The 26,772-nt window shown below is 34.2% G+C and overlaps 1 protein-coding gene across 2 annotated transcripts in view; it reads left to right on the forward strand.

Annotated features, from left to right (window-relative positions):
- The window catches only part of ZNRF2 (zinc and ring finger 2), an 86,180-nt gene extending 60,092 nt beyond the window's left edge, over nucleotides 1-26,088 (forward strand). The window contains exons 3-5 of one of the 2 annotated variants that reach the window (XM_058527688.1): nucleotides 12,335-12,440; nucleotides 19,242-19,321; nucleotides 21,442-22,139. In XM_058527688.1, coding sequence (XP_058383671.1) covers nucleotides 12,335-12,440; nucleotides 19,242-19,299 — 164 coding nt within the window. In that variant the 3' untranslated portion in view covers nucleotides 19,300-19,321; nucleotides 21,442-22,139. The other variant, XM_058527681.1, reaches the window with a different exon arrangement.
- Nucleotides 26,089-26,772: the final 684 nt, after the last annotated feature.

Raw genomic sequence — 26,772 nt, forward strand, 5'->3', positions numbered from 1 at the left:
TACTTTTTACACAGTGATATCATGCTGTAGACAGTTCTGAACCTTGAGTTTTTTGGGGGTTTTTTTGGTGTTTTTTTTTTGTGTGTGTGAGGAAGATTGGCCCTGAGCTAACATCTGCCAATCCTCCTCTTTTTTTGCTGAGGAAGACTGGCCCTGGGCTAACATCTATGCCCATCTTCCTCTACTTTATATGAGATGCCGCCACAGCATGGCTTGCCAAGCAGTGCGTCGGTGCACCCCCGGGGATCCAAACCGGCAAACCCCGGGCTGCTGCAGCGGAGCGTGTGCACTTAACCACTTGTGCCACCTGGCCGGCCCCCAGAACCTTGAGTTTTTTAAATAATATATCCTGGAAATTATTCCAAATGAGCTTCATTATTCTTCTTTACGATTACCTTATATTTCATAGGTGGACGAACCACAAATTATTAACCATTCCCTTGTTGATGGGCGTTTAAATTGTTCCTGGTATTTTGTATGAGTATGTCTATGGGATGTGGTCCTTGAAACCTTGCTTGGTCAGGGATGTATGTGCATTTGTATTTCTGATAATGCTTTTAGTATTTTACCTTGAGCATAGTGCTGGAGTGTATTTGCTAGTATTTTATTTAGGATTTTTGCAAAAATGAGGTGGACTAGTTTGGGGGTAATCTTTTTAGAGTCTTAGAATCAATGTTATGCTTACTTCAGAAGAAATAATTTAGACTTCCTTTTTCTGTGCTCTGAAGCTGTATAAATAACATTCAAATCATCTGAACTTGAAAGGTTGAGTATAACTCCCTATGGAAGTGTCTGGGCCTCCTGCTTTTTTGGAGGATCACTCTTAGGCAGCTATCTCTAATTTCTTCTACAGAAATTGATCTATTTGGGTTTCTGCCTTAAATCTGTTTTGCTTCTTGATACTTCCCAGAAAGTTATCTACTTCATTGCTGCATACTGTTAGCAAAGTAATCTCTTGTGGATTCTTTACTTTCTACCATTATGTGATTGTTTCCCAATTTTTTCCTAATTTTTGTATTTGTGTTTACTCCTCCTCATCCTTTTTATTATTGGCTATTTTGATTGTTGTTGTCGTTGTTTTCCAAAGAATAAGCTCTTAGATTCCCTTGGGTCTCTTTTTTTCTGTTTTCTAATTCATTTATTAGGCTTTTGTTTATATTATTTATTTCTTCTGCTTTCCTTAGGTGTGCTTTTCCTGGTTTGTTGTGTTGGGAGTATTAATTCATTCATTTTCTGTCCTCCTTCCTTTCTGCCTTTCTTATTTTTCAGCATAAGTATGCAAGGGTATGAATTTTTCTCTGAAGATATTTCATCTCTGTTCCATAGATTCTGATATGCAGTGTTTTTTTAATGAATAATTTCCTTAGAAAGCCTTTCATAGATGGTATACTTAATGAGCTATTGAATGTCCAAATGTTTTTTGTTTGCCTTCATGTATGAATACTGTCTTGGCTGAATATAGGATATTTTTATTTCAGTTATTTTTTTTCCTTTAAGTCTATAAAATTGTTCTATTCTCTAACTCCCAGTATTATAGGTGAGAAGTCTAGCCTGGGTGTCATTATTTTTTCATTTTAAGTTACCTGTTCTTTCCATTTGGAAGCTTGCAGATTGATTTCTTTTTTTAAAGATTGGAAATTCTGTTTTTTCCCAGGGCATCTATTTAAATGTTTTTCTATCCTACTCCCATCTCTAATCCTGCTTGAGACTTCATGAGCCCTTTCAGGCTAAAACTCAAGTCTTCAGTCAGCTCAGGGATTATTTTCTTCTAGTATTTCTTTGATTAATATTTCTTTCTCTGTTCCCCTTTCTCTTCCTGTGATTCCTATAATTTCAATATTAGAGCTCCTGGATTTGTCTTTTGTGTCTTATGTTTTCATTCATAGTTTTTTGTTGTTTTGGATTTACTTACATGATATTTATTCTAGATTACTAATTTAGTTTTCTACAATGACCTTCTTTTCCTTTCCTCTGAAATATTAAGTTAAAAAATTGTTTTTTGGTTCTAGGAACTTTTACTTACAAAGTCATCATCCCCCCCGCCCCCCTCCCTCCTTCCCTTCCTTCTTTCCTTCCGTTTGTTCTGACACTGTAGTAGATGTCTATTTCAATTTTTCAGCTTGGTTCACCTTCATTCACGTTGCTGTGTGCACTTAGATAGTTTATGACTTTTTTTTCTGTTACATAATGTGATCAGTTGTAGAATCTCTCAACACACATGTAGGTCATACTGTTATTTCTTTCTCAAATAGAAGAAGATGGAAGATATTCTCTGGTGGTCATTAGCTTGGCACCCACTAAGGCCTTCTGTTTGAAGATGTGAGGAAAGAATTTTCCATCCTCAACCCCACTTCGTAGTTTTCCTTCCAGTGTCAGAGCAGCCTCCTCCCTTCACCCAGTGGGGTTCATTCAGGTACTACTGACTGCCCGGGCAACTTAAAGATGGGTAGATTTTGAGCAGGCTCATTGAAAAGAAAGAAACCTCTTTCCAAATCAGTGTATTTTCCCTCTTCTTAGAACTGTTTTTTAAAAAGTCCATTTCGTACTTGCTCTTTCTTGATTTTCATGTGGTTCCATTTCCTGAGGTTTCAGATGAATCTAGATTTATATTCTCCAGGATCTGGCAGTTAGTCACAGTGATTTTAGAAATTTAGTCGTAGGGTAAAAGGGGATCAAGAAAGAACTCGCAATTGTTAATGTTACATGACTGTTATTGTCAGAGCTGTTGGTTCTCAGCTTCTTGCTTTTTCCAGATACATGTGAGTTTCGCACTTTGCTTTATTGTCTCAGGACTGGACATTTTAAATATCTTCTCTCTGACTACATACTTTTAATACTTGACCCATATGTACTAATCAACCTGTAAGTATTTGTTGACAAACTTGGCATATATTCAGTGCTTTCTGGTTGATTGGCTGATAGGAACCTCTTGGATAGAGAAATCGGTACACTTAAAAAAAAAAATAGATCTGGAGGCTGGCCTAGTGGCGCAAGCGGTTAAGTGTGCACGCTCCACTGTGGCAGCCCGGGGTTCACAGGTTCAGATCCCGGGTGTGCACTGACGCACCGCTTGTGGAGCCATGCTGTGGCGGCGTCCCATATAAAGTAGAGGAAGTTGGGCATGGATGTTGGTCCAGGGCCAGTCTTCCTCAGCAGAAAAAAAAAAAAAGAGGAGGATTGGCAGATGTTAGCTCAGGGCCAGTCTTCCTCACACACGCACAAGAAAAATAGATCTGATCTCAGCTGACTCACCAGACTGCAAACAAAGTGCCCAAGTCACTGAAATAGCAGCCCCCTGGCTTTGGGGCATTTTCTGTCCATTGGCTGTGCATTTGTTGCTTGGTGTTTTCCCAAGTCTCCTGAGATCTTTCACTTCATTAGCTGTTCAAAAAATATTTATTGAGCACTTAACTGTGTGCAAAAAACTATGCTAAGTGCTGGAGTAAGCAAAGCCTACAGGGTTCCCTGCCCTTGTGAAATTTACTTCGTTTCTTTAATACAGAGGTTGTAAAGTATTGGCTACATCTGGGTCACAGAGATTTTTGTGTATCAAAAATGTTTTTTGAGGGCTGGCCTGGTGGCATAGTGGTTAAGAGCACGCGCTCCGCTGTGGCAGCCTGGGGTTCGCAGCTTCCAATGCCTGGTGCGCACTGACTCACCGCTTGTCAAGCCATGCTGTGACCGCGTCCCATATAAAGTAGAGGAAGATGGGCACAGATGTTAGCCCAGGGCCAGTCTTCCTCAGCAAAACAGAGGAGGGTTGGCATTGGATGTTAGCTCAGGGCTGATCTTCCTCACCAAAAAGAAAAAAAAATGTTTTTTGAGTCAATATTTTGAAAATGAGAAATTTCACCTAAAAACTTAAATTTGCAGCTGCTTTAAATATATAATATGTGACCACACTGGGCCTTCATTCCCTCATGGCATTCTGCTATAGTAGCACATACCCCTTTAATAGGACTGTGTGCACGAGTTTGTTATGATTACCTATTAATCCCTAAAACTAAGGCCAAATTCACTTGGCATTTATTGTTACAACGATGCTGTTCTTTTTTTCTTATAGGATAGTTAAGAAGATGAGCTACGTCTTAAACATTTTCTCACTTTCCCCCTTGAGGCTTTTGAGTTTGTGACCCTTGTACAATTTTTTTTTTTTTTTTTTTTGTGAGGAGATCAGCCCTGTGCTAACATCCGCCAATCCTCCTCTTTTTTTTTTGCTGAGGAAGACGGCCCTGGGCTAACATCTGTGCCCATCTTCCTCCACTTTATATGGGACGCCGCCACAGCATGGCTTGCCAAGCAGTACGTCGGTGCGCGCCCGGGATCCGAACCAGCGAACCCCGGGCCGCCGCAGCGGAGCGCGCGCACTTAACCGCTTGCGCCACCGGGCCGGCCCCCCCCTTGTACAATATTTATTAGTCAGCCTGCTAATTATCTACGGCCTCAGGAGGTAGCAGAAGGGAAAGACTATTACACTTGAGCCCCAATCAACAAAAGCAGTAGACATACACGTTGTAATACTCCCCCTCAAATGCATCCTAACAAAATGATAGAATCCTAGATCATAAATCTGAGGTAGTTCTGACATAACATAATATGTATTGTTGCCTGCTGTAATACCATTTGAGTTGACATTTTTCAGTTTACTTCAACAATGCTGTAGTAAAATTTTGTTTATATTCAGCTTACATTTAGTTACAGCCTTATAAGTATTTTCACATTCATTAGCTCTTTTATTTTTAATTATCAATATTAAAGACCATGTGAGATATAGCTATTTATGACCTGCAATTTATTTGAAGAAAATGAGCCTCAAAGAGATTGGTGCATTGTCCAAAGTTGAAGCCTGTTCTTTTTCCATGAGACTGCCTTCCGTTTGCATTATCTCGGTAGATCTTCACAACAATCTTATAGAGACTGGTTGAGCAGGTTTCATCATTTCTTTAGATTGAAGAAAACGAACTCAGGAAGAGTCCTTTCCTGCCAGTAATCACATAGCATTCAGAACATACCTGCTCCTTGCCAGGTACAGTACTAGATATTTAACAGGTATTATCTTATTTAATTCTTACCACTACCGCATGAGGTAGGTATTGTTATCCCCATTACATTTTTAGTTTGAAGAGCTGGAATTTGAACCTAGAACTGTCTGTATAAGTAACACTCGTTTTTTGTTGTGCTACATCATATTATCCAGATTGCTTAACTCCTTTTTGTTGCCATAAAGAGCCTACATTATAATTTAATACATTAATCTAATTTAAAAAGTATACAGTAATAAATTAAGCTTGAAAATAAGCTTTTTTGTTTTTTTAGGACTGATGTTTTTCTTTCTGCAGTGATTCAAAACAAAAATGAACCTGAAACTTAAGTTTAGTTCAAAGTATATTTTATGTTGTTATATATATTCAGCAGTTTCCAAATATTTTTTTGCTTTTTAATGTGGACATCTTATTTAGGAAAACACTTGTTTAGGGTTTAGCAAATCAGTGTAATTGGTTTTGAATTTTGGTTTATTGTTGAATTGTGACAGGGGGGAGTAGGAAAGTTAATATGATTTGAAGATTGGGGAATAATTTGGTAATCTAATAATTTCTTAGGTGGCTTGTATGACTTCTTACAGCTTGTTAGGTACCTGATTTTATAAAACCTAATCCTGAGCTAGCTTTTCTAGCCAAATTAGGAACAAAAAGGTCCAAAAAGCTAAATCTATAAGTATTGAGTTAGTGTTCCTTTTGTATATTTTACCTTTTAGGGTTTATAGTTTGGGTTCCATTTTACTTTACTTACATTTTGGAGAAGGCGCCAATTGTCAATTTCCGAAATATTCCTAAAGGTTCACATTTTTCTTTAAAAGTCATCAAAAGAGTCACAAGTTCTATCTATCTCCTTTTGAAGAATTAGTCTTAATTTTCAATTAAGTTTCTAACAATGCAGATGAAAAGGGCTATGTGTTTAGTCAGTTCTCAGTTATATTTATAAAGTAAAGAAAGCATTGATGCAGTATTTGCCACTGGCATCTAGGTAGAGGAAGCCAGTAATTCCTAGTGGAACCAGAATAAGTTTCTAAAAAGGATAAAAACTGACACTAACCAGGAATTTTGAGTTTTAGTCAGTTTAATAAAGGTTATTCCCATGTTTTTATTGATATATTTGTCTTACAGTGAAAATGGCAGTTTCCCTTTGTTAAATATCATTTCTAATTCCCCTTATAATATTTGAGTACAGTAACAGCTCATGAATCTATAATTTAGAATATTAATGTTAACTGCTTCTTTTAAGTGCATTAGAGATAAATTTATACCTGAAAGTATGTATGAGCCCCAACTTTTCATTCTTTGAGTGATTTCTTCTTACTAATATTGTGAACTTTTTTAATTCTTGATTTTTCTAGGGATTATTTCACATTTCAGCTGTTTTTTTTTCTACTGCTATCATTGAGGGTGCAAGAACAAAAAATAAGTCTTCAGGTAAAATGCCTGATCCATAATAGTGCTTGGCATTGTATTTTGCTGAAAAGATCATATACCTCTTTGGATGCTTAATCTGAAAATAGTTGTGATGATTATGAAATTTTCGCATGGAGTTTTCTTGGCTGCGTCTAACAAATTTGGTCTTATTTGTTGTTTTCTTTCTTTTTTTTTCCCCCTGAAAGGATTTTGGCTGTCTGCTTTTTTTCATGTTGTCTTGATCTGTAGTAACTATATGGATATGTGCTTGTAATTGCTAAATATTTTAATTTTGCATATTTGGCTGCTTGAATTTTAAGTAATTTCTTTGGGCAATGCACATTAACAGCTTGAGGCTATAAGTGAAATACCAATTTACAGAAGTTTTTAATTAGTTTATATATGTATGTTCTTTACTATATATTTTAAAGTTTCATATTTTACTAAAAATTAAATAAAATGCAAAGTTGTACTGGCCACATTTCAAGTGCTGTTTTCAGGCCGTATGTGACTAGTAGCTACCATTTAGGACAGCACAGAGAAAAGATTGTTGCTGTCCTCTTAGGAAGTTCTATTGCACAGGGCTCTTGTCCTGTCCAGTAGAAGGAAGTAAGCAATAAAGTGTAAGCAGTAAAAAAGCTCGTTTCTGATACCTTTTTACAACAGTTGAATATTAGACTCCAGAAGGTGAAGCATATGACTAGTCTTCAGCATACTTCCCCTAAATATGTAGTCATCACCATCTTGAGTGTTTCAAACTTAAAGTTGCCTAAAACAACTCATTTGCTTGAGTATTTTTGCTATTTTAAAGTGAAATTGTTTCTTGTAGCAAAATTCACGAAGTGGTAAAAAGGCCAAGGACTTAGCCTAAATTTGAATACTGACCCCAGGATTTACTAGTTTAGAAACTTCTAGTAAAGTTACTTCTTTGAGCCTCGGTTTCCTTATCTGTAAAATGGAAGTAACATTAGTTACCTCGTAGGATTGATAAAAGACTTAAATAGGTCTGAAAGCATGTAACAGAGCGGACATTTATAATGCTTTTACATATAGAATGAAGCCAAAACATTAAAAACTAATTAGGTAGTGTTGTTCGCATGGAATTGTTCCCAGCCTGGCAGTTATAATAGGTCTCTAGAAATGGCTATGTCAGGAGTATCCTGTAGAAGTTTCTGGTGGCCATGGGATTATTTATGACATTGTGTAAAGTTGAAACAACTAGAACACCAGAATGGGGAGAAAAAGAAATAGAAAAATGACCAACTTTGTTTTTGGAGAAGTCGGTAAAGTACTTTCTGATAATAATGATAATAAGAACTAATAATTTGTATATTTTTATAACTTTTAAAGTTTTTCGCATAATTCTTTAAAATTTTATCTCTATAATATTGTGAGTACCTTTATTATACTAATATTAAAGAAGAGTAAAAGGAAGCTGAAGGTTGACCAACATTTTGGAGGTTACATAGCTAACTAATAGTGAGAATGGAAATTCATATTAAGTTTTCCACTTTAAATCTTGTGCTCTTTCTACTTCAACATGCTGTTCGCTTGATACCAATTGTGTTTCTGAGGCAGGTGTATATTTCAGAATCGCTAGGGATGGGGCCCAGGTCTATGTAATTTTTTTTTTCTGTATTGAGACAGAATGCATTGCCCAAGTGATGCTGGTGCCCACCTCTGGTTGAAAATCATTGCTCTCTTCTGGGTTTAATTCTTTTTCTATATCAGTACAGCTATAAATTAATGCATAGACTGTATGAATAAGACAGAGAATTAGACGGATAAGCAATACACTGATTTAACTTACTGTTCCAGATGTTTAGTCAGGACGTCAACAACACTTCTGAAAAAGCAACACAAGTATAGTTTCTGTTCACAATCTCGAACGTCTCTCTGTCGATCAGTGCCTGTGGAGGGGGGAATCCAAACTAGCCAACTATGGTAGTTAAATATATTAGTATTCCCTTCTCTGCTTCTCTGTTATCAATTTTAGCTAGTTAGTAGTCTGCCCTCAATGTATTCCAGTCCTAAAGCATTGACCCCTTCTTGCTTGTAGGTAATATCTTCATGAATGTTTTCAATTGATTGGCTAAAGATTTTGTGTGTGTGTGTGTGAGGAAGATTAGCCCTGAGCTAACATCTGTTGCCAATCCTCCTCTTTTTGCTGAGGAAGATTGGCCCTGGGCTAACATCTGTGCCCATCTCCTCTACTTTATGTGGGACGCCACCACAGCATGGCTTGGCAAGCGGTGTGTCAGTCTGCGCCCAGGACCCGACCCTGCGAAACCCGGGGCCGCTGAAGCGGAGTGTGCAAACTTAACCGCTACACCACTGGGCCAGCCCCAAGGTTTTTAATAATCTTTTCCCAGGTGCCTTGAAGACGCTTCAGTGTCCTGGATCTAGTGGTATTTCCAGGCCCTGTTTAATTGTGAATGTGTCACCTTACTAAGCTCAAAACTTCCCTTTGAATGAAAAAACAATGTCATAATAGAGGGGAGAGAGGACTACTCTCGCAAACCCCAGGTATGCAAAAATTAATCGTATTGCATAGTGAATTTTCAGAAATGAGAAATACTTTCAAACAAAGATCTATTGGAAATAAGACTTTCAAATTTGAAAATTAAGCATTTGCTATTGGAGACAGTAACTGTGAGGTTTTGCCGTGAAGGTGGAGTGTCTTTTAACTCAGTTGCTCATCAAAATGCAGTTGAGCAGTGGCTATAATATGTTAACATTAGCTTTTAATTTTCTGAGCAGAGATCATTTCACTCAGATCTATTTACAGTGGACATTGGGCTGCTTCTGCATTGAAATTCATGTGTTTGGCATGTTCTTGTGTATAGGTGTACCTTTCTTAACAGAAAATACAGTCCTGATTATTTTTCATTCCTAGGTCTTAGGGAGCTTATGATTAAAATGACTGACTTGATGACATTCTAGAGTAAACTAAAAAGATTTTTTTTAACTTAATATCTGCAAAGCATAACATTATATACTTAAAATATATATCATTCTGTTAATTATATGCAGATTGGATTTGTCCTTGTTTTACTGTAAATAAATTTTCTTAGACACAGGATAAAACCTAATAAGCCTTTTAAGATGTTAAAATTTTACCAGCTCAGAAATTTTAAAAAACCTATTGCAATAAAGAAAGGAGACTTGGTAGTCATAAATCAGCATAAAAGTATTGTAAGACAGTTATTTTTTTGTGAGCAATGCATTCTGAAGCCTGTACTTAGAGGATTTCTACTTATTTTCATTTGGTGTTGAGAATCCATTACACAGACTTATGTGGCAAAAATGTGGCAATACTTTTTATTTTTTAAAAGCTGGTCTATCTCATTTTCTTAATTTATGATAATTGAGATGTTATAGTTTATTTAGACTTAAATCTAGATGCATTGTTAATATATTCCAAAAGGTAGAAAATGTGATACCCTATTCCATCGATTCTGATACACTTCTTTTTCATACTTTAAAAGCTCTGAAAAATGAGACGTCTTAAAATTGATTTGTGTCGTAGTTTAATGGAAGCATTTTTTTTACTTGGTGGTATATAACACTAATGGTGTGTCTTATAATCATTGATGTCTTCTTAGGCTTCATAAAAAGTGATCATTGATTTTTTTGGAGTTTGTTGTGGAACTTGGATTCATTATTATGTAGTATATCTTTATGGTGAAAAAATCTAAGTGGTGAGAATATACCATATTATTTGGAATTATAAGATCTTTTAGTGTTTCCTTCAGATCCTTTTCTTTTTGTTCTCACTGCTGTTATCCTAGTGTCAAATGACAAAACTAAAACCATTTAGTAACAAGTTTGATGTCCTTTATTCAAGGGAACACAATCCATGGATTGAGGGAGTACAGTGCCTAACGAGTGATTCCCAAGGAATTTGAGCAAGAGTGAGTTTTACAGAATGTTAGAAGAGGCAAAGCGGGAACCAGGCATGATTGGCTAGGAGGGTGGGGATTTCCTAATAAGCTCGGGGGTCATATCTAGGGTAAGGTCAGCTAGCTAGAGTGGATGTGGAGGGTTGTGATTGGTGTATGTTCGGTTTTCTTGACAGTGAGGTGTTTCCCATAAGTTTAGGGTGTTTTAGGTTTAGATTTGTGATGTGGGCAGGGCCATTGAGGCGGCCTCCATTTTGTCAGTCCCAATATACTAATTAACTTTATCACTAGTTAGATGCTTTACATTAGGCTGATTCCCTGTCTGTGGAAGGCTATTGAGAACAGTAAGAAAAAAATGGAGATCAAGAGAAGGAGGAAAGACTTTGGGTTGGCGCGGGGTTGGGGTGGAGTGAGGGTAGTGGCTGGGACCACCAGGGCCAAGAAAAGAAAAATAGAGGACTCTTGAGGAGGGTGTTAATAAGCAGCATTTTCCATTTACCCAGCTTTACTTGTCCAGAAATCTTTTTCTGATTAAGTGTCTGATTGTGATATATTAGCTTGTGAGCTACCCAATAGTTAGCTAAAATCACTTCAACTATATTCCCTAGATTCTGAAAGCATAAGCCCTTCTTGCCAAGGCCCTTTCCGTTTTCTGCGAAAGTTGCCCTCTTATCCCTTCCAGCCTTACGGGTAAATCATCTGCTGGTGCCTTCCCTTCTACAGACCAAATAAATCTGTGCTTCCTCGTAGTGTGCTGTCTCAAAATGAGTAACTAAAGGGGGAACTACTTCTTATAGAATGAATTTTTCTGCAAGGAGCTGTTACAGATATGTGTACAATTAAATTTGTTGATTTTTATAGGAGGTGTACAACTACCAGACAAATACTTAATTTTAGGAAACATCCCTACCTTGCTCTGTCTTTCATCATTTAGGTAGAGATTGGTGCAGTCTTTCCCCTGTAGCTTATTTGATTTTTATTTCCCAAAACCAGTAATTTATTTATTTGTGGAATAAATTCATATTGCACATTCCTGCTTTAAACTTTTCATTCTCGAAACTTAGTGAGAATGTATACTCTTCAACAGTTTCTGTATACTCTTCAGTAATGGCATGTTTTAGTTATTTCTCATTTAAAAAGAGTCACAAAGTGTATCTGGCTAACATACTCTATTTTAGGCAATATCCTTTTAAAAAATAAAATTTAACGTTAATAAAATATAACTGGAATTAAATTTTCAGTATAAAACGTTAAGTTGAGGGAACTTTTTTTTCCAAAATAAATTTTTGCTTTATAAAGAGTTTTACCATAGGAGTATTTTAAACAGTGTTTAAATACTCTGCAGGACCCTCTGGAAGCCACTCTAATTGCTGCCTAGAGTAGGCTTAACATTGTCATGGAAAAGGATTAAGAATTGTTGCAACCAGTCTTTGAAATCCTTAAGTTTCCAAAAGTTTCTTTGAGAATCTACACAAAATCTTTGATCTACCTTTGCATTTTCTTGAGTTAAGCAGATGTTTTTAAAAAGTCCTATATTGAGGGTGATTCTTTAACTTATCTGATTTTGTTATTTAGAATTTAAAAAATTATAATACTATTTTCATGTCTTTTCAGTCACATTACACTCTAAACTTTTTTGAGCTATCTTGGGCATGAAATTAATATTGATTAATAAGAGAAGGAAAATGAATTGTAAATTACAAATAACTGACTTTGATAAAGTTTTATAGCAAAATCCTTTGCAATTTGAAGGATTCTGTATTGTTCTTGCTTACTGTAATGCTTCAATGAAATAGAAATGAGAGAGACTGTCTATAAGTAAATGTAAACATTACTCACTAATTTATGAATAGTATTTCAAATATGAGTGCTGAGTTTTATGTATTTCTGACCAAATATGCCAGACACCACTCTTTATAAATTAGCATTCACGTAATTCTTCTCTCAGTTTTATTGTCCTGAATTCATTTTCTCTTTCCTCAGAGGATGTACTGAGTAAAGATGCTGGGGAATGTGCAATATGCCTTGAAGAGCTGCAGCAGGGGGATACTATAGCACGACTGCCCTGTCTATGCATATATCACAAAGGGTAAGTTTATGTTTACCAAGTTAACCGAGTTGAAACCAGAGTAAAAGATCTTTCTCAAAGTTTCAGATACTGTAGTTAGGGCTGAAAAGGTTTCTTCTTCATTGAAACTTTCTCCCCTCATTTCTTAAAAATTAGTGGTCTTTCTCAAAATCATCCCATTTGCAACAACATGGATGGAACTTGAGGGTATTATGTTAAGCGAGATAAGCCGGACAGAGAAAGACAAACACTGGATGATTTCACTCATACGTGGAAGATAAACAAATACATGGACAAAGAGAACAGATTAGTGGTTACCAGAGGGGAAGGGAGTGGGGAGGTGTACATAAAGGGTAAAGGGGCTCATATATATGATGATTGACAAATAATAATGTACAACTGAAATTTCACAATGTTACAAACTATTATGACCTCAATAAAATAAAAATAATAATAATAATAATCTTTTTTTCCTGCTAGAACCAAGATTTAAGCCTACATCTGTTTGTATCCAGAAATCTACCATTTGTTAAGCTTTTACTATAACCCCAGGTATTGTCCATAGCTTCTTAAATAGGTTATCTCATGTAAGCCTTGTAACAGTCTCTTTTACAATTCAGGAAATAAGCTGAGGAACCATAGGAAATCTCTCGAAGGTCGCATGACTAGTGAACGGAAGAGCTGAGATTCCAGCCATGTCTGTTTGACTTCAAAGCCTATCTGGTTTCTCATAAAGTGGTCTTGGTTTTAGAGCAACACAGGAAAAATTTTAGGTAAAAAAAATTATTTAACAAAAAAAAGAATAGAAAACTATAACTTCCAAGCCAATAAAAGGAGTAAGGTGGAATTTTATTTAAAGGTAGGAGGTGCAATTGGGGGAAAGCATAGAGAAAATGGTAAATAGTACAAAATAAAGAGGAAAAAATAAACCCAGTATCTGTAATTATAATAAATCTAAATAGAACAGACTCACCAGTTGAAAACAGATTGAAAGATTGGGATGTGCTGTTGATAAGCAACATACTTAAACATAAGGATATAGAAAAATATGAAAGTAAGGGGATAGAAAACTGTCCAGGCAAATATTAACTAAAAACTAACAAACCTAAATTAATATTGCACAAAATAACTTTATAGCAAAAAGTATTATCAGTATGATATGATGATAAAAGTATATAAAATTCAATTTTTTGTGTACCTAAGAACATAGTCTCATTATTTATAGAATAATCAGAAAAAATTGACAAATCTGTTATAATGGGAAATTTCAACTCACTTCTCATTGACTCAAGCAGACACACACAAAATGAGTTAAGACCTAGAAAAACTGAGCAATATAGTTAACAGGTTTGATCTAATGGGTGTGGGAGTGTGTGTGTGTGTGTCTGCACCCAGCAATTAGTACATTTTCTTTTCAAGCATGCATGAAGTATGATAGAAATTGATTATGTACTATGCCAATAAAGCAAGTCTTAGCGAACTACAAAGAATTAGTACCATACAGAAAGCTTTTGTCTGACCACTGTTAGACATCAGTAATAAAAGATAAATAATCTTCTCACAAACTGTTAAGTAACTTGTGGATCAAAGAAGAAATCATAATGGAACTTAGAAAATACTTGGAACTGAATAATAATGAAAACCTTTTTGACATTAAAGAGTGATCTTTGGTTTTCTGTTAGAGTGGAAAGAAAGACTGAAAAGCAATAAGCCAACTTCTTACTTAAGAAATTAGAAAAATGATAGCAGAATAAACACAAAAAAAAATAGAAGGAAGAAAATAATAAAGATCAGAGAAGAAAATAATGAAATTTAAGAATTACACACTAGAGTGGAGACCAACAAAGCCAAAAGTTGGTTCTTTGAAAGGGCTAATGAAATAGATAAGCCTCTGGCCGGATTGTCTCTGGAAGGAAAAAATAAATAGTATAGGAAAGAAAAAGGACACATAACTTCAGACATGGCAGAAATGAAAAATAATCAGAAAATTCTGTGAAAAATTTTACACTCTTCAATTAAAAAATTAAAATGGGCAGTTTTAAAAAATATATAATATTATAAAAAATGATTCAAAAAGGAGTAGAAAACCTGAGTCCACTAATAACTATTATATGTAGTTATTAAGACTAACCCTGAAAAAAAAACCTAAAAACAGGGCTACAAGGACAGTTTGGTAACATTCTGCCAGACATCCAAAGAATACCGTGTTAACGTCACAAACTCCCCCAAAAGAAGAAAAAGATGGAAGATTCTCCCACATATTTTATGAGAATAGCATAAACTTGATACCAAAATTGGACAAGGACAGTATAAGAAAGAAAATTAGAAGGCACTCTCATTTATGAACATAAATGCAAAAATCCAAAAGCATATTAGCAAACCAAATTCATCAATAGGTATCTAAAACATAGATAATGCCTCATGACCAAATTGGATTTATATTAGGAATGCAAAGACACTATAAGATTAGAAAATTTATATATGTAATTCACAACATTAACAAAGGAGAAAGACCCTTATTAACTCAATAAATGTGAAAAAAGTTTCAGTAAAATTGTATACTTATGTATTAATGATTTTAAAACAAAAACAAAGAATATTTATTGGATAAATTATTAAAGTTAATAAGAATTTAGCAGGGTTACCAGATATGAGCTCAACATATGAAAATCAGTTGCATTCATAGCTCAATAAGAAAAAATATATAACTTTTTTTTAAGAATAATAACAGCAACAGAAACTAAGATGGCAATAAGGTGTGTTAAGAATAAATCCTACAAAAGATACTCAAAACTTTATTGAAAGATATTATAGAAGATGTAAAATAAATGTGGAGGTGTACCGTATTGTGGAAAGGAAGACTCAATGTCGTAAAGATGTCACTTCACCCCAAATTAATCTGTATAGTTAACACTATCCTGATCAAATCTGAATTAGTTTTTTCATGTAACTCAACAAGTTGATTCTGAAATACATCTGGACCAAAGAGTGAAGAGCCGGGAACAGTCAAGACACTCACGAAGAAGAAAACCATGCTGGGGGGGCTTGTCTTATACAAATTCATTATAAGACTATTAATTAAAACAGTGTGGAAAGGACATTGGCCAGTGGGACAGAAAGAGTCCATAAACACTCATGCACAGATGGAGGGATAGCACAGCTCGGGGGTTAAGAGCATGGGCTCTTGGGAGTCAAGACTCTCAAGATTCCAGTTCCAGCCCCTCCACTAATTCAGTGTGTGATCTTGGTCAAGTTAGTTTTTCCCTCCCTCAATCTGTAAAATGATGCACTATTACCAACTTCATAGAGTTGTTATGAGGTTTTAAACAAGTTAAGTTTTAGAAAGGGCCAGCACATAATAGATGCTATGTAAGTGTTCGTTAAATAAATGAATAAATTAGCCAGAGGTGGTATTACAGTGTAGTTGAGAAAGAATGAACTATTCAATGAATGCTAATGGGATCAATTGGTTATTGATATGGAAAAACAGTTGAATCCCTATCTTACATTTGAAATAAGAATCAGTTCCAAATTCACTAAACATCTGTCTGTGGAAACCAGAATCTAAAGTGTTGAAAAGAATATAGAGAAATGTTCTTGACCTCTTGGTAAGGAATTATTTTTGGGGCTAAGATACCCCTCCCCCAAATAAAAATTTAAAAGGAAAGTTGACAAATTTGACTATTTTAAAATTTAAAACTTTTTTGCATCATGATACTGTGAAAAAGTAAAAAACTAGACCTCAGACTGAGAGTGTTTTTCAATACACATAACAACAAAGGTTTGGTATCTGAAACAATGCTCGCCTTCAGTGACTTTCTGTAAAGCACCTAGCTCATTGCAATTGGTAGATGGAAGGATGATGACAATATAACGACATGATCTTACTGGTTTGTACATGCTATTTCTCAGCACATTAATGTTTTACTCCATCAAATAAAAGCAGATGAGAGCATATGTGGAAGCAGGCCATGGAAGAATATGGGTAAGGATACCCCTTCACCAAATGTTCTTACACCCAGTTCACTTAGGCCATGGGCTTTATTTTGAAAGTGCTTGCTTCAAGTTCTCCTCAAATTTTGTGCATTGGCTTTTGTCTGCATAACCTAGCAGTATCAATCCTTCCTTAATCTTCTTTATGTCAAGCTAAGTTCACCCTTTTTTTAAAAACATCCTATATTTACAGTGGTATTGTATTTATTTGGAATGAACACATGTTTGTTCTGGTTAAAAGGTTGTGTTATGTGAGTGGTCTGCCTTTAACTTGTTTTTCCCCCTAAACCCAGTTACTTTTAGTGCACAATTTTGTAGAAAGCAAGGTTCATCAAAAACATGTTATAGCTGAAATACCTGAATAACTTCCTACAAATGTATAAGAAAACGACATATCAAAGTAGAAAATTCAGAAAAATTTTTAATCGTCAGTTCAGGAAAAAGGAACCCCAAATGGCCAATAAACATACAATTTTAAGTTGGTATACTTAGCAGATAGCTCTGTAAATAGCCATGTGCTGTACATATCCTACAACTCAGTAATTCCACTCCTAGGTATATTTCCTGGAGGAGTTCTTAATCTTGTGCTCTAGGGCAGTGTTACTACTCACTCAGTATGCAGGTCCAGGGTGAGATAAAGGAGCTTGTGCCAGAATGTACATCAATATATGCTGTCTGCATTGAGAAGGTCTTGCAATGATTCAAAAAAAAGCCAATCAAAACAGTGTGTTTAGGGCCAGCCCTGGTGGCCTAGTGGGTAAGTTCAACGCGTTTTGCTTTGGTGGCCCAGGTTTGATTCTCAGCCGTGGACCTACACCACTTGTCTGTCAGTGGCCGTGCTGTGGTGGTGGCTCACATACAAAAAAAAAGAGGAAGATTGGCAGCAGATGTTAGCTCAGGGCGAGTCTTCCTTAGCAAAAAAAAAAAAGACAACAAAAAACAGTGTGTTTAGTGGCAAAATTAATGTGTATTCTGGCTCAAGCCCCTTGTCTCATTGAGAGCTAGTAACAAACAGCTCATGGTTTAGCACTGTGTCTGTGGACCACACTTTGAGTTCCACTGTGCTCAGAGACACGTATAAGAATGTTCATAGCATCATTAAAAGTGTCCAGTAAAAAAATAGATACATAAATTGCAATATGTTTATATAATGGAATACTATGCACAATGAAAATGTAAAAAACAGAGCCTTACTTTTAACAATTGCAAATCTCGAACAATTTGAAAAAAGCAGTTAGAAAAAGCATACTTACTTTACAGTTGCATTTATGTAAAATTTAAAACATGAAAACAATACTATATGTTGTTTTGGAATATGCACATATATAGTTACAGAGTAAGAATACCTAAGAATGAAAAGCACGAAATTGAAAATAATGATTTCCTACTGGAGTTGGGAGAAGGAAATATAATATTTTAAATAACATGGGTTGATAGCAATTTATGTGAGAAAGACCTGGGGTTTTAAATTATTACCTTCTCAAGATGAGCCAAAGTTACGTGGTTGTATTCGGATGTACTGTGGGTTGTTAATACATGTGGCATATTTTGTTCAGTTCTCAGTACTTTGTTTTAGGAGGTATTCTGGTAGACTAGGGGGACCTCTAGAGCCATGTGAGTAGGATAGAGAGCAGGCTGAAAACTGTTGTAAGCCAAATTGGACATGTTTATTTATTTAGACAACAAAAGTCTTAATGGCAACAGAAATTGTTTTAGATATTGGAAAGAATATCATGTGGATGAGATACTTTACCTTTTTCTGTTTTTTCCATTATTTTTCCTTTTTTTCCTTTTTCCATTATTTTTACCTACCAAACCATCCTGTCAGGATATGAGAATGATAAATATTAATTTTATCCTTCAGCATATTAGCCAAGCCTTCTAGCTTTGTGACATATGAAAATTTGATGTGTCAACAATAAGAATGTTAAACAGTTTGAATCCTGCTTGGGTAACTTCCTAGCTGTTGGCAAGTTACTCAACCTTTTCAAGGCCTTGAGTTTATCATTTATCACAGTGAAGTAAAACTTTCTGCAGTGCTGGAAATGTTCTGTATCTGTGCTGTCTGGTAGAGTAGCCACTAACCATGTGGCTGTTGAGCACTTGAAATATGGCCAGTGTGACTGAGGAATTGCATTTTTCTTTTATTTAATCTTAATGAATTTAAATTTAAATAGCCACATGTGCCTTATGGCTGCTGCATTGGACAGTGCACGTCTGTAATGAGGATAATTATATGTTTCCTAATTTTTAACTTCTAATAAAATCATGAAATATTTTATAAATGCAAATGGATGGTGGTATATTTATTTGTGTGTGTATATGTATTACAAGATGGGATAGAATTAAAATAAGTATTCAATACATATAAATATGGTCTTTTAAAAATGTGATGCAATGTTGTCAAGAATTAAAATTTAAAAACTATTTTGATTATATTGATAGGTAGCATGAACAGGTTGATATTTGCCTAAATGATATCTATTTTGAAGAGAGAAATATCTGTCCAGATTTGTCATTTAATTTTGAATATTGGTAAAATGGTAGTTCTTTAGATTCTCTTGAGGTCATGGTTGTTCTGTTTAAACTTGAAAGTACTTTATAGCATAATTTTGCGAAGATTATTTCCTTAACTGCGGAGAATAATCTAAAGGTAATAAACATATCTTTATCTTTTACCTATATGTGCCAAATATGATCATTTAAAATATTGAATTTTTTCCTGCAGAGATATAGTAAAGTCAAGAAGTAAGCATTTTTATTACGGCTGTAGTGGTGTAAATGATTAAACATAAGTGTTTCATCTTTTCTGGTTTTGTTCTTTTTTAGCTGCATAGATGAATGGTTTGAAGTAAATAGATCTTGCCCTGAGCACCCTTCAGATTAAGCATCAGCTTCCTGTTTTTTAGGTAATTCTCCCTTTTTCTGTTTTAATTGCTTTTTAAACTGTTACCTGAATTATACATTCTCAGCCACCATTTTTATTCATTCATTTATTCATTGAGGTGTGTGTGTGTGTTTGTGTGTGTGTGTTCTGGACATTGTGTTAGGCTACTGTATAGAAAACTCACATTAAAAGATACATAAAAAACAACTTGATACCTGAGGAGAAAAGTCATATATTGAGTAACTTTTGTGTTCCTGGTACTTTAAAGCACATTAGCTTATTTAATTTTAGTTTAATATTTTTTAAAAAACCCATTTTACCAATGAGAAACCTGAGAGTCAGAGTAATTAAGTTCCATGACTTTAAGAAGCAAGTTGCACCAAAAATCCTTGCAGTCATGCAGTTAGCAAACAGAATCAAATTTCATACTCTCATCCATAACTTCCCAGGTATGTTCTTAGGTAATGCAATATAATATTATAACTCTAATCACAATAATTAGTTAACATTTATATTGCATAATTATGTGCCAGGTATTGTTCTATGCATTTTACATCTATTAATAACTCATCTAATTGTTATAACAACCCTTTGAGCTCAGTACTCTTATTATTTCCATTATGCAGCTGAGGAAATTAAGTTATAGAGAGATTAAGAAACTTGACTTGTCAACGTTACATAGCTAGTTCCTTGGTAGAGCTGGGATTTGAACCCAGGCATTCTGGCTCCAAAGATTGTGTTCTTAGCTATTTGCCTATTATTACGTAGGAGCATTTTCTTCAAAAAGTTGCATCATCAATTTATTCATTCAATTTAATCTTTGCTTTTCTATCCTCAACATGTAGTATAGTACGTGTCTATATAGTAGGCAAAAAAAATTGAATAGAATTTTAAACCAAATACAGAATTTGTTTTGCTCTACTGATTTAGCTTATTCATAATTCTGTGTTATTTGAAAATGTTTAGTGAATTGAATGATAACCTCACTTGAGTATTGTGTTTTTTCATATTTCATAAAGTGAATTAAATGGCATCATTTAGCTTTGAAAAAATAGCTGTCTTCATATATACGAAAAGCTTTTTATGAGAAGACTTCCAAAAATGACATAAAGCATTAGACTTTTACATCAAGGTAGAACATTATAGCCAATCCTGGAATTGTTTCAGAACGAGTTAGAGCATCTACGTTCAGAGACTCAAGACAGTAACAGACAACAGTCTTTTCCGAATGCCTGAGACTGAAGGCAGGGAACTAGAGCAGATGATATCCTGAGGTCTAGTCCTGTGTGTACCCCTAGTTCCTTTGATTTTACTAAACTCCTGGTCTTAAATGTGAGGTGTTGAGGTAATAAACACATTCAAGGAATTCTGTTGCTCTTAATGAGGATAATTTCATAGCAGCAGATTAGAATATGACAAAGGTGATTTGAGGTGATTTAACAGCAGCTACAGCAATTGAAATCAGAGCTGCAACATTAAGTGAGACCTCTGTCATAAGAATGGAGGGTTATGCATGTGAAATGGGAAAGCCCTGGTAAACTGTAGAGAACTAGAAGACTATCTGCTTTTGAACCTTTTACTTTGAGGTTATTCAGCTGATACCTTGACACATTTGAAGTATGAGTTGGGGTAAGATTGCTGTGTAAGGGAAGTTTGGTGTTGGAGTGGTATTTTGAGTATGTGTCCACGTATGATTTTATTTCACTGTGAAAAAGGTTTTTTGAACAGAGGAATGCTTTGGAATGTCTTCAGTGTCTCCTTATGTCTGGGCCAATAAAGTAAAACTATGGCTAAAATTAGAAGCATTTTAAGAGACATATTAAAAACCAATGCTAATAAAATGAAATTCTTTTCTTAGTATTTTACATACCGAAGTAATATGTCTAAATCCTTCACCTTTAGGTAAAATTTGTCTTTTAGACTCAATAAACTTTTTTGAATGTGATGGAATTTTATGGTATAAAATTTTTATTTCATGATCTAATCAGCTAAATTTTTACTTTAATGTAACAATGATCTTATGGGATATGTGGCACATGTATCTCATCTGATAGTCAATATGCATGTCTGTTGGTCTTAAACAGCTTTTCAGTTTTCTTACCTTATGTACCAGTGTTATCTTTTTATTTATTTTCTATGTAGAACCTGAGTTTGTTGGCAGCTGCCTTCAGAAATCTGAATCAATGGAGTCTGTCTCGATGGTTGTTGGAGAGTCATTTTTAAGAACGTATAGACATGGAATATCTTGACTCTCACATTTTTGCTTTTGTTCTGACTGCTCTTATTTGTCAAATGATAAATTCCTTATAACCCTCTTGCTGTCCCAGATTAAAAGTGTATGTATGGATTTGAAGAAATTTCAGTGTTGTTAAAACACTAAAAGAAAAAAGAAGGCAACATGTAGCAGCAAATGCAGCATATCTGATATTCTTCAGTATAGGAATTTAATAGTCAGCCCAAAATAGAGATAAGTGCATATCTAAGGTCTTGATTAATTAGGAAATTGTTTACTATTTCTGTTTGAGGTTTTTACTTATTTGAGGAGAGATTAACAAGTTTTGTGTACGTGTGTGTTTTCTGTACTCTGGTGTGGTCTTTATTGTGGAGGGGGAATAACTATTATGTAGTGGCTATTTTTTGACTATTTTAAGCTTTAATTGGTCCTGTGTTTTTGATCTGATCTTTTGCAGAACACTAAATTTTATGAGTTTTTAGAATAGTAAATAAGAGTATGAAAATTTATAGTAACTAAAGCAGTGTTCATTGATGGATGTTGTGTTTTGATTTGTATTACTTTTACGGACTGCTGCTTAAACTAAATGTGTCTACTTTTACACAAGTTTTCTTGTCTTTTCAAGATGCTTGAAAAACCAAGAGGATATGAGGATCTGTCTCTGGAAAAACAAAAACAAAAATGCAGGCATACTCAGCCAGAAATCTGAGTTCTGTGAGACGTGGAAATGCAGAGATGGACAATCATACAGGAAAAAATCCTGCTGCAGAGAGGACAGTTGCTGCAGAACTCAGTGTACCAAACATGCATATAAAGGACACACAGGGATTTTGGAAATGCTGCACATCCCTAAATAGTTATCTACATAGGTAATACTGATAAACATTTTGTATTCAGACGCCAAAGTTAACTGATCTAAAAGTTGATTTACTTTTTATTAAGTTCTCTAGAGCTGCGCAACTCATTGTGTTTTGATTTATTGTGTTTTTTAGTTTGGGGTCTCTTCATTTTCCCCCAACATGATGTTTCTGCATTCATCTATTCTTAAATAATTTAAGACCACATAATTTACTTCTTATAAATTAAAGTCTTAATGTGAAACCAAGAAATGTAATCAAGAAGTAAAACATTCTCTGAATGTAGACCATGATCTCAAGTTCTTCTATTTTTTTCCCCAAGAGTGGAAAATAGACTTCTACATAGGAAAGCTAAAATATGTTAATATTTTAAATTAAAGGTTTAACATTATCAGAATGCAGTCCAAAGACTAAAATCAAGTTACATAATTACATTTTAATTAATTAAATCTAGGATTGTCTACTGAATTGCAATTTATTAAATACATTGTTTCCTCTTAAAACTGCTCAACAGTTAATCAGCAATGAATCATCTTGCAGCTATGCAACTTTTAAAAAAATAAGAATTACCAATTTTAAGTGCTGCCAGCTACAATAACTTTTGTTTTAACGGGTATTTTTGTTTTTTTCATGTAATTATTTTATTGTGCTTTGCATCTCCAGGAAGTTTTCCCACATTTGGGTGAAATGTTTAGCAGGTTATAAACTTAATAACTTATGAAAAGGGTAAAATAAAATTTTCTTGAGTGGAACTTGGAATAATTTGAGGGATATTTTATATACTTTTAAAAATCAGAATTTAATTGGGATGCCAGATTTATAGCAATTTGCATCTTTAATTTTCCAGGTAATCTGGAGGTTAGTGTTTGATAAATGATTTTTTTAAAGCAAATATGAAGATTTTGTTAATTTATAATTTATTAATGTGTTATTACTGTAATTGAAAAATGTTATAGAGACTTTTAAATTCAGTCTTGTTTAGAAAGAAATGTATTAAGCAAAATTATGTGAATAAATATTCCCACAAAATTCATCTGAATGGTTAAAAATACTGGAAGAGAGCTATCAGGGCTACAATAGTGAATGTCTTTTTTTTTTTTTTTTTTTAATATCAAAAATACCAATAAGTAGATTTTATGTTTTCAACATAGGGAAAATGTTATCAGTGAACATTTAAGCAGTGCACTTTACTCAGTATAATTGAAAGTTGCACAGTACTATTTTCTTATTTTAAGCTTTCTTTACTCTAATGTATTTAAGTATTTGCTTTTCTATTTAATGCTGCTACTCTTATTCTTCTCAAATTTTTTCTCTACTCTCTTGCTTCTGTTTCATATTTCTTAAAAGGGCACGTACAGGAGCAACTGCTGCTACCCAGAAAAATTTGTGTATTATAAACAGTTAAAAGAATTTTTAATTGCTTTCTAGTGATTCTAGACCAGATAACATTTTCCCTAAAGTTATGCTGTGAAATGCCTTTTGTTATGCTGCAACTGATAAAAGAATCCAAAACCTCCATTGTGACAGCTGACAGCACAGTTTCATAGGTGCTCTTTAAACAAGTTATGGAAAATATTCTTCCCTTGAGGAAAATATTCTCTCCTTAGATTTTTTTCTGTTATCATGATATCTTAATATGAATCCATTTTATTTCACATTTTCAATTTTGTAAGCTTTCACACATACACACACACACGTACACACACCCCCGCCTGGAAAACCCTCTTAGAATGTGAATAATTCATTTTTTTTTCTATTACTGGTATATTGTTATGGTGAAAATTATTTTGTTGTCTTCCATTCTTAAAGGAAAAGATTTACTGTAGCTGTGGTAGTTAACTATTAATATTTTCCTGGAAGTTGATTTTCTGATATAATTTTCTTTTTGACTTTTTAAAACTTACTGGCTTAAGTTCACTTTTCTTTCCTTATCCTGTACCATACTCTCACAGTCTTATTCACTTGGCCTCTTTTCGTCATAAGGTTCTGTGCTGCAGCTGCTACAATAGAAGCTCCTGTGGTTTAAAAGAAAGTTCAGTGTTTGTCAGTGTCAAGTGCTACTTGATTATTATATTTGTGTAGAATAGTATTTACTTAAGTCTGTTTATAGTGATCCCTTTTTGTTAAAATTTACAAAAGTTAGCATTTTTGATTTTAAACTCAGTCTCCATCAATGACTTCCTAAAAAGAAGAATTTAGAAATTGAAAAGAAAATGTTTTTAAAGCCCAAATGCTCCAGTTTTTATTCAAAGTCAGAGTTCCTATTCTGGAAAATATTATAAGTAATATTCTACATGTCACTTATAATACCTGTAAATCCATATGTGGACACTGACTAGTCTAAGTAGGACATAAAATCACGTTAGATATTTAAATATGTAGCTGACAACTGAATATTATGGAGACAAAATAAAGATTGAAAGCCTAGGTTATCAAGTTGGTTATAGCTTTCTAGAATCTTTGTAAATACTTATTCTCAAATAAGATCACACTTGCGTATATAGAAAGCAATATGTTCTGAAATATCACTTAGTGCCAGTCTCTTCTTCATAATGGATTTATTGCCAATTTTGACTCCTCGTCTTACTTTGATCTGGCTTTTTTGTTTGTTTGTTTTGCCAGAATGTATGAGAGATAGTAAAATTACTCTTTCTTTGGGCTCTTTGCTAGAGAGATAGACTAAGCATAGTCTTAATCTATGTTTTTCAGATCTGGTTATAAATCAGGTATAGATTGTGTTTTAAGAGCAGTGTTTGTGATTGAAATATAAATAATGTTTCTATTACTGATTTTTTTTGTGGTAGTCAAAACATTTAAAAAGTCCTACTGTTAACTGTTGCATACTATATAGATTTTAATTTCTTAGTGGAAGTCTTATATTTCATTTAAATGTTATACAGTTATTTCCATTTTCACCCACTAAACACTTTACTAGAATGTAGCCCAAAAATGCCTAGGAAACACTTTCAGCATATTTGCAGTATGTATTTCGAAAAGATTTCAGTTTAAATGAGTTAATGAAAATGGCAGATTCCTTTTCAAAGCTTATTTTACTTGCTTAAATTCAGGTATAGTGAAGTTTAAGAGCAATCATTTAAATTAACATAGCGAGACATAGGGATGTTTCTTTAAATGAGAAAAACTGTAAATTCAATGTAAATATTACCTAATTTTATTTGCTAATCTGGAGAGTTGAAGAAGGGAAATTTCCTAACGATGAGCTATATTTGAACAAAACATGAAACTCCTTTTTAAAATTCAAGAATAATTGAATTTACCATGTGATTGACATCCACATTATGCATTAATAATAATATCCAAATCATCTTATTCTTTCATGGAAGAAGTTTCCATATAAATCAGATTATTAGGAACTTTGTAAAACTACATAGAGGTAAATATTGCTTATTAAAATATGAGTACAGTTTGTTAGTTGCAGGAAGTCTTCTAATTCATTTGGGTCATTTTCTTGCAATTTGGTTTATGCTGAGGTGAGCTCAGTACATATTGACAATGGGTGGTTAAATGTGAAGTGTCTCTTGTTCTTGTACAAATATTTTCTAAGTTAAAAAAAAAAATTATAGCATGCCAATATTTTATCTTTGGCCCATTCCACTTTTTTCTGAAGTATGTAGTTTCTGATTTTTTTCTTTGCTATATTGTGAATAACAGTAATTAAATGATCTGTTTTACTGTCTACTTTTCTTCTCTGCCCAGATCTTTTCATTCTGAAATTAAATTGCTACTTGGCTTTCTTTAGAGGAAATTGCTACTTGGTATACTCCTAGTAGTGATTCTTATTCAGTAACAGCTGATAAAACTTTTTGGTAATAATTTACCCACACAATACTTCAAGCATCATATTCGGTGAATGCTGTGCTTAAGCTAGGAAGCAGAATGTTCTTTTTAAATCACAGAATTCTTTTATTGAATGGGAGATACCTGGTCTTTTAAGTCAGCTGATTCTTTATGGAAAGTAAAAGGCATTGAAGATAAACCACATAGATTAATATTTAGTTTCAGCTGAAAATGCAACATTACTATACTTAGGGGAGTTGGTATATTTTCATATATTTAAGCTATCAATGATTTTAGACTAGTGACTAATAATAAGATAGATTGTTGGTTGCTTATACTTATAGAGAGGCAAAGAGCAGCATGGCATAAACTCACATCCCAGAAATAAATCAAAGTTTAAAAAATGATATTGTAGTATCTCTTAACCAACATTGTTAGCTCTGCCCTGGACTGTGAGGCACCTGTCAGGACCCCAAGTCTTAGAAACAGAAGTGACTGATTTCTTCTATTACTGAATTCTCATGCCTGCCTTTTAGATTTGGTCTGCTGAGATTGATAGGTACTGATGATTTATGTTTATAAACT

This window comes from Diceros bicornis, chromosome 3 (genome assembly GCF_020826845.1).
Source record: "Diceros bicornis minor isolate mBicDic1 chromosome 3, mDicBic1.mat.cur, whole genome shotgun sequence".
Taxonomy (NCBI): Eukaryota; Metazoa; Chordata; class Mammalia; order Perissodactyla; family Rhinocerotidae; genus Diceros; species Diceros bicornis.